The 9,194-nt window shown below is 32.8% G+C and overlaps 1 protein-coding gene across 1 annotated transcript; it reads right to left on the reverse strand.

Moving 5' to 3' along the window:
* Positions 1–1,347: 1,347 nt before the first annotated feature.
* On the reverse strand, positions 1,348–8,932 carry LOC108753384 (pre-mRNA-processing factor 39). Its single transcript, XM_018494917.1, has 13 exons — positions 8,781–8,932; positions 8,480–8,601; positions 7,897–8,103; positions 7,209–7,781; positions 6,826–7,000; positions 6,105–6,352; positions 5,507–5,632; positions 4,545–4,693; positions 3,573–3,978; positions 3,049–3,213; positions 2,552–2,938; positions 2,156–2,442; positions 1,348–1,862 (listed from the first exon to the last, which is right to left on the reverse strand). The coding sequence occupies exons 1-13, from the start codon at positions 8,827–8,829 to the stop codon at positions 1,571–1,573; spliced, it is 3,186 nt and encodes a 1,061-aa protein (XP_018350419.1). The 5' UTR covers positions 8,830–8,932; the 3' UTR covers positions 1,348–1,570.
* Positions 8,933–9,194: the final 262 nt, after the last annotated feature.

A 9,194-nucleotide genomic window follows, 5' to 3' on the forward strand; every position in this document is an offset into this window, starting at 1 on the left:
GTAAAAAATGAAAGTGTACCCCCTTTCCCCCAAGACACTTATATTTCACAGTTTTTAAGTTTATTACAGATCGTCAGCATTTTCTAAAAAATTTTATAACGGATTTTTCACTTCGTTTAGGTTTTGGAAAATAGTTTTATATGCGATTTATTAACTGAAATAAAAAGCGAAAAAAAATAATTTATAAGTAAACGAAACAAAGAAATAAGTAGAAATCCGATTTTTATTAAACGCAATAAAGATTATTATGCGAAACTATGTCAATTTAATATACCTGAAATCAATACAAGTAAGTATATTCGAAACGTAAATAAAGATTAAAATTCTTACAATAACGTGTTGAGAAATATATTTGAAATTTATAAAATTTTGTTTCCGTAATTAATGCTAACCTACAAAATTGACATAAAAAAGAAAAGACTAAAATTATTTTTTTTCACCAAGTTTTAATTATAAGTTATATACTGATGTATATTAGAAAAATTTAAATATATATCGAAATAATTGTGAAATTACGAAAACTATTATTTTTTTATCATATTATTAGTATTATTTCAAACAATCAAAAAGCATTTTTTGATATTATTAAATTTTTAATTGAATCCTACACGATACTTACCGAATATCGAGATGTAACCGATACATTCTACATATGTCAAAATAATCTTCAATAAAAGAAACCGCAGGTTTAAAGTAATACAGAATACCTTCAACATTAATTAATGGAAGATATTTCTTAATATTCTGTACCGGACAGAGCTTGTTTAAAAAAATAGAGCTCGATGTGAACAAATTTAATAAAGAATACAGAAAATTATGATCTGCAATGATCAGGAATTTTTTCGTTAAATTAAGTAGTAATCGATTTAAATAAGTCGATTTTTTACATAAATTTGGAAGTGTGTTATATACCATAAAAATATATCCACCATGACGCAGCGTAAGATTCAACACATTTCTTAGATGTAACTTCGTTGACATTATGCAACAATCATTTCGGAATCTATAATTTATTAAGAATCGTGGATGTAATTCGAGAAATTCATTTTCACATTTAACACTATAAAGCTGCAACGCTTTGAGTTATGTGAACACACAAAAGGTTCTGAAAGAACTGTACACCACTAACAGGAATTTTATTTGTTCATTTTTTTAGTAAAAATTTAATACCTTCCATATTTTTGATTTATTTAAATTCTTTATAATAATTTATAAAGCAAAAAATAATTATAAGATAAAGATATTTTAATAAAACAATTACTATTCAATTATTATCTATTATTAACGTATAATTAATTTAAAATGCAATATAAAATAGCAATGTAAACAAATAAAATTCTGTAACGGTATACAGTTTATTCATATATTAAATATCCATGCTAGATATCAGTTATTGATTAGAGAGAAACGCTTGACACATAAGCTTTTATATGTCAAAGGATATCAAGGTACTTAAACAATTAATTCCTTCGTCTGACTTCGAAATCGACAGAATAAAAGCTAGAGAATGTACAGTAGGACACAATTAACAATATGATTTTAAGTCTTAGGGACAATTATGTGACTGATATTAATAATAATTATAAGATCCCCACTGGTTATAAGGTCCATAAGCCTGTGGTCCACCTTGACCGTACTGCCAATTTTGATAATTAGCATAATTGGGGTCTGATGGAGGTGGATACTGCTGATAACCTTGTTGATAACCGCCCTGACCACCATATTGTCCACCTTGAAACTGTTGTTGTGATTGATAAGGACCGCTCGGGCCGCTACTGTATTGGTATGAAGACTGCGAACCCACGGATGGTGAAGGTGGTACATTCGACTGGTCGGTTTTCTTTTTTGGAGGCGAAGAATCGCTGTAACGAATCAGTAAGATAATTTTCTATCGAAATTTCGATATATTTCATAAACGTAAAAAATAAATGATATATTGTGTCAATTTCAAATAAATGGTACAAACTAAAATGTATGTATTAATTATATTTAATAGCAATATTTGTATTTTGATCTTTTCGTTAGTGTATTTACTGAACTCGAATATTCTATTAAAATATTTTCATTATATTCAATTGGTAAAACATTTAAAACTACTTTATAAGATTAATCTCCTTAATAATATCTTCATTTTAAGTTTTCTATGAATACTTACGTTTTGTTGTCGTCACTCTTTGTCTTCTTTCTCTCTTTCGCTTGCTTGATGCATTTCTGGAATTGTTCGTGAGCCTTCAAGACTTGCCGGATGTCGGGACTGAAATCTTCCAAGAATTCTACTTTACGTTGCGCAAAAAGCACTCTTTGTTCAAGATCTGCATGTTCTCTTTCTATAAACATATCCATGTAGCCTACTATTTCTTGAGTATCAACTGGCGTTCGTTGCATTGCCAGATCTATTAATTGCAAATATAGCCTGGGATTGTCTTTATCTTTTTCTGTGGCCTGTATAAAAAATGCAATATATGTTGTGTTAATAAATATATATTAATATTTAAACACAAATCGTCGTAATATATAGTCAAGAGAAAATTAATTTTATATTTAAATGTACCTTCATTAACACCTTAATTGCCTTGTCGACATCATCCTTGACTTTACACAAAAATCGCGCATATTTTACAGCAATATTATTAGCAATCGTTCTATTCTTGCTATTAGTAATATAATTTTCATATAAGATACATGCTTTTTCTAAGTCTCCACGACGGCGTTCCAGATTTATTCGACGGTATGCCACTTGTAGCATATTTGGTAATACATTATCAATATTTTCTAATATAGTAGCAGCTGTCTCGAAATTATCTTGACCCTCTTCAAAGATAGCCCATTGCAAGTGCAAATTCGGTTTCTTTGGATGATGTACCATACAAGCTCTCGAATACACATCTCGGATTTTTTCTGTGTTATCTCCCTTCAGCGATTCCAAATAGCGTACAAACTGTACAAATAAAAAAATAAAAATTATATTATAAGGAATGTTCCTAATTATATGTTTGAAGTAACAAAAATCAGCATACATGTAACAATATTGATTTGATATTTACTTACTCGCATCCAAAATTCATCATAAAGTGCACAAGCTATAAGACACCTCTCGAATAAAATGATTATCCGATTTTGATCCTTTTGTTCAATCTCGAAATCTAGGTACTCCTTCCAGTTTTTCAACTGACACCGTTCCAATGGTTTTACATGGAAATATGGTCTCTTTATCTGTTAATTATACATCATATAATTAGATTATAAACTAATTGTCCTAGATTGTTATCTAATTTAAATTGTGCTTCAAAGTGAAATTAATTAATGAATCCAAATCTTTTAATTTGGAATATACTTTTTTACTTACAACATAAAACATTGTAAAAGATTGACTTCTGTATTACAACGAATCCACATTTACTGCGCGATTAGGTAGAGCTACGGTGAGGGATCGAAATGAGTCAGAACTTTTTTTACATTTATAGCAGTGAAACAATTCAACGTATTGAAATTAAAAGAAGTCTCATTTTGCTAATAACTAAACTATTAAAGTGTGATCATAATGAATGTAATTATAATCAAATATCATGTACCCCTTCTTCGTACGTCCATCTCGCTGCAACCGCATTGACGTTTGCTTTATGCATTTTGCGCCTGCTGCTAATTATCTTCTCACGGATGGCACGAGTCTCCTCATCAGTAGGTGGTACTTCGTGAGGCGGTGGTTCCTCGCCGGGTGGTGCGTCATCTGCAGCGGACGTCGCAGTGGCATCATCTGATTTGAGAAGAGCCTTTACCTCAGCGCGTAAGGCAAGGAAATCGTCCACACTTAGGATACGATTTGGCAAGTTGGACGACACAAATTCCTGGAAGGCTTCGAAGTGAGAGGTGTAACCAAGAGTAGGTGTTGACAATAAACGATCGTATAGCGCTGTCACTCTGCTCAAACGTTTTCCCTCTGATTCCCACTTTATGTAGCTTTCCCAAAGACGATCCGATCTATTTTATGTTAAATTGTTATATTATATTATTCTTTCACAATATCTAACAATTGTTTATTAAAGTACGTCTTTATCAATATTATAAAGACGTTCCTTTATTTACTATAAGTACTAAAATCTATTGTTCCGCGTTACACATACTCGATTTTCAATACTTGTAGTAAATATAACAAAACGCAGCATATATACAGCTAAAATACTAAAGAAATTTACTACCTTTCTATGAGCAATAATATCGCTTATTTACTACAACATAACTCAAAAAACAAAGTTTTTCAGAAAATGAGTTTCAATGTTTTGAATCATTAAAATATCATAATATTAAGTTTGTTATGCAATTTTGGTACAATAATTAATTGTAGGAGGAAATAAAAGTATATTTCTTTTTAAGTATGTTCATTCTTATTTTCTTTATTATTTCCGTTCTTTTTCTGCAAACAATTCAAATGACAATTTTTTGTTATGTCGTTGTCATAGCAAATGAGTGATATAATACAATAACATATAAGCTAATAAAAATGTATCTACAAATATATACCTAGAAGAAAATTTTAGATTTGTTACCTGAATTCAAGCCCACAAGCTTGTATGGCTCGTTCGTACTGCTCCCGGAGCTTCTCTTCATCTTTTTCATAGACGGTTTTACAGTGGTTGATGTAATGGAGCCAGAGGTCGACGCTTAGCGAAATAGCTTTCAGACCTTGATCGAAAACCTGCGGTAACGGATTTGTGGATCGTATTTAGAACAGTTTACAACTGGGTTGGACTTATCGGCGGGTAGATCTTATACCTATTTTGCTTTTAGCTTTCGTTAAGCATTACGGTCTTTTTTTAGCAACGTATACTCACATATCGTTCGCGTACTGTAAATAAAGAGATTTAATTAACACAGAGATTGCAGAGCATTGTGCATTCACCTTAAAAGTCAGGGAGTGTTCCGATCTGGACGCCACAGTGTCTTCCGCCACTCATTCTTGCTCCCATTCTGGCACGTGCACGTGTCCTAAGTCTTTGTCTCTGACTTTGACTTAACACCCAACCCGACATATCTTACTTACATAAAGTAAGAATAGCGCATATATCTTATGCTTAAGAGTTTTACAATACTTTCTGTAGTAAGCTATGTGTACAAATGCTTACAGTAAATATAACAGTTTATATAATAGTTTTCTTTCATCACGATAAAGGCGCTTTTCGGAAACAACTAGCCATCTCGCTCGACTTACGTATCGTACGATAGAGTACTTGATGTATTCGATATATCGGTAAGATAATAAAATATGTAATATAGCATTTTTGTAGATATCGCAGAATATTAATTAAATAAGTAACTATTTTGTAAACGAAGAAAGTCGAATAGGTGCCGCAAGACGTGCTATGCTGTTGGAAGGGAAAACCATATTTATGTGCGTGCACACTGCCCACGCGTCTTCCTAACTCGAGCTATTTTCATTAGATTGCGTTAATTATAATGATATCATATAATGAGAGATAGCCTAACGAACATAATATACGATCGGACTCACCGTTTGAACATTTTCGGGGTTGCCCTTCTTCTTCTCATAATCAGCGAACTTTCTCCAGTAACCGTAGCAATATGGATAACGCTCCAAGAATTTGGTGTAAGCTTCGCGCGCAGCCTCTGCATCATTCTGTAGCAAAAATAACAAAAATCGAATATTAGTTCCAATTCATTGAAAAGATTTCTGTATATCACCAGAGATATTATCAGATATTTTTGTAATTACTTGTCAAGTACATTTTAATTTGTTTTAGTATATCTTAGATAAGGAAAACAAAAGAGTTTAAAGCAGTCAGAACTTTAGCGTCTATTCTTTTTGTTTCTTCTATCTCAACGAAACAATAAAGAAGTGGAAGTGTTTAAGCTCATAATTAAGTTATCTAATAAGTAAAAAAAAAGATGATAAGAAAATAAGAAATGTATGGTAGGCTGTAATGATATAGATAAGACAATAGATATGAGAAACTATGTCTTCTTTTTGGCTTTGTTATATATGCTGAAGAGAATAAATTATATTTCATATTATATAGATTATATATAAAAAAAGAATAATTAACATAGACTGAATCTTGAGAAAAATTTTTAAATAATCTTTTACTTACTTCTTGATCCACGTATTGTAAGAGATACGTCCATCCTGTAAAGTCAGATGGATCTTCATTAACGGCTTTCCAATATTTTTCTAGTTCGGGCAATGTTTTCTTTTTTGGCGATGCTGGCTTGATTTCTTGCTTATCTCCCGCTTCTGCGTCGCTCGATAAGGCAACCTTTTTTGCCGGTGCCTCGTCATTGTTCTCAGACGTCGGAGAACTGGGATCATATTCTCCTTCCGCATTTAATTTACGTTTAGCTAAAAATATAAAAGAGGAACATGTAAGAAAGTTTCTAAACTGCGACATTTTATGATACATTGTACACTGTTAAATCTATAGTGTCAAATTTAACTTGACGTGAGTCGCCACTGCTCCTACTCAAACATATAATATTATTTTATACCAAAATAATGGTTATATTTGACATTATAGTGTCAAATTGACACGATATAGTGTCAAACTTAATTATCGTTATTTTGATAAAAAATAACGATATATTTAGTAGGAGCAGTGGTGATTCACATTAGATTAAATTTGATACTATAAATTTAACAATGTAAAAGCGCGTTCACATCTTGACAGAAAAGAAGAAAACAAAAAAGTGATAACCAATCAGAACTCGCGCTGGTAGTAAACAGTACAAAAAGTCGAAATTGTCGACTATCAGCGCAAAGTTCTAATTGGCTGCTTTTCTGCTTTCAGTCAAGATGGAAACATGAAATGTACTAACTTCCGCCTTCTGCTTTAGTTTTCTTTTCCAATGTTTTTATTGATTTCGCCCCATGCTTTCTTTTTTTATCGCTGTCTGGTGGCAATTCATCTTCAGATACAGACTCAGTTTCGCCCAAGTCTGCTGCAGCAGCAACCGGCAGCTCTTCGTCAGAAACTGCTTCAGTCTCTGGTTCCTATGTATTTAAAATTATTTATGTTATCAATCTACAAATTAATTATTATAAAAATTATTATAAAATGAACGATTTATATAAAATTCATTCAGCTGAACTTCTTCCGAACATTTTTTCTCCTTTTTTCTCTAATGTGAACGGTGCAAATTTAGCTAAAAAGAACTGATCATATATATATATATATAAATGTGAATGAAACGCTTCTGACCTTGGCTGCAGCTTCAGTCGGTAACTCGTCCTCTGATACAGCCTCTGTATCAGGTCCGATTTTCTTTGTATCATCTTCAGTTATATATTCTTGTATTTCTTCAGTTTCTTCGTTTTCAACTGCAGTTATTTCTATACGCGGTAGGGAATCACTCTGTGACACTTCCATTTCGGGTTCTTCTATCTTATCCATCACTGTTTCCACTGCTTCTACAGTTTCCACTGTTTCTACTGTTTCCACATCTTCTGATATTTCTTGCTCGTCAATTTCCATAACTTGGATCCTAGTACCAGTATGTGTTGACATGTTCTCTGAATCATCAACCTCCTCTGCTTCTAAGATCTCTTGCGTCATTGTGTTGCCATCTTCATTGATAACTTCTTGAAAATCTATCAACACACGTTGATTCGAGTCATCATTACTGATGTCTTGACCTTCCATCTCAACATCTTGACATTCCAATTGGACATCTTGACCTTCCACCTTGATGTCTCCACGTTCAGCCAGTATCTCTACTTTGTCCATACTACTTTCTTCCATAATTATGCCCTCTGATCTTATATTGGAATGCTCCTAAATGAAATAAGTTTTATAAAATATAATATCATAAAGTGATAAAAAAGTAATGTAGTTTTTAGAAACTTGAACATCAATAAAAATAAGAAGAAATATTACATAAATTACTTACTATTTCTTCAACGTCTTGTTCTATTTCTTCATTTTGATCCATATTCATTTCCTGTATATTAGTGTCTTCAGAATCCTCTAATTGCAAATGCAATGTGGAAGAATCTTCGTCGCTACGCTGTTCCATGATAATGTCTATCACACGTGGAACTCCATTCTCAGGCATACTTTCTATCACCTCCTCTTCCAACATAGATGTAGTCTCTTCCTGCAATAACAATTAGTTGTTTACTATTTTCTTTTCACATTGATTTCCACAAATAATTATTCAAATAAATCATATATATATTATAGATATAAAATATTAAAAGTTACATCATAATATTATAATCCTTCAATATTCTAAGTCAAATAAACATTATTTTACATTACTGTTATTCTAATAAAAAATATATATATCAGATTAACGACTTGTTCATTCTTCTATAGCTTCAAATATTTACATCAAAAGAAAATAAACAGAAAGCCAGACTGATGCTCAGCTACTTTGCTTCAATTTTATTGCCAGACGATGAAGATCATGTTATTCATTGATGATATTAATCCATGTCAGTGCAACCGGTTACAAAAGGTTTGACTCTTACTTCAATTTCCTCATTCTCGTGGACCTTCCTGGGAAAGCGCGTCGCCCGGGCGAGAAGCTTCTTCACAGGTGGTTTCTTGGCTACTGTTGTTTTTCGGGCCCGACCCGATCTGGTGCGTCTCACTAAAAAAAAATCACAACGAAATATTTACAATGCTCCAGGTATATGAGACGCCGTTTCATCGAAATGGCGGTTTTGTGGGTTGGGCGGCCGCGCCGGGCGGCACGTCCTTGGAGACAAACAGCTCCTCATCTCCAATGATCTGATAATCGATCACATATCTCAAGGCTTGTCTCTTTACCTGGTTCGGCCAAAGCGACCTCGGCTTCATCACCGCTCGCTGAGGACATCGTGCTTTCGCTGCAATTTTCGGAATGTGTAAATCGCAGAACCTCACAGTTACTCAGACAGAATTCAGACGGAAAATGGCGACGCTGGCGACGCAATACTTCCGAAACAGGATCGCCAACAACAGAGAGAAACCTGAGAGAGGCTGTCTTTTTCTTGTCGAAATCGCCCGTACATTAGCGCCAGTACATACATTTTCGATTTAGGAACTACATAGCTACGTATTAACGATAAAATCACGGTATCGTAAATAAATGTAGTGCGAGTCCGTACTAAATCATAATACTAAATCATGTTTTAAAAAGTATAATATAAATTATAATGTCTTTATCTCTTCTTCCTAATTAAAATAAATTCTAATTAAAAT

Source organism: Trachymyrmex septentrionalis, unplaced genomic scaffold (genome assembly GCF_001594115.1).
Source record: "Trachymyrmex septentrionalis isolate Tsep2-gDNA-1 unplaced genomic scaffold, Tsep1.0 scaffold69, whole genome shotgun sequence".
NCBI classification, from domain to species: Eukaryota; Metazoa; Arthropoda; class Insecta; order Hymenoptera; family Formicidae; genus Trachymyrmex; species Trachymyrmex septentrionalis.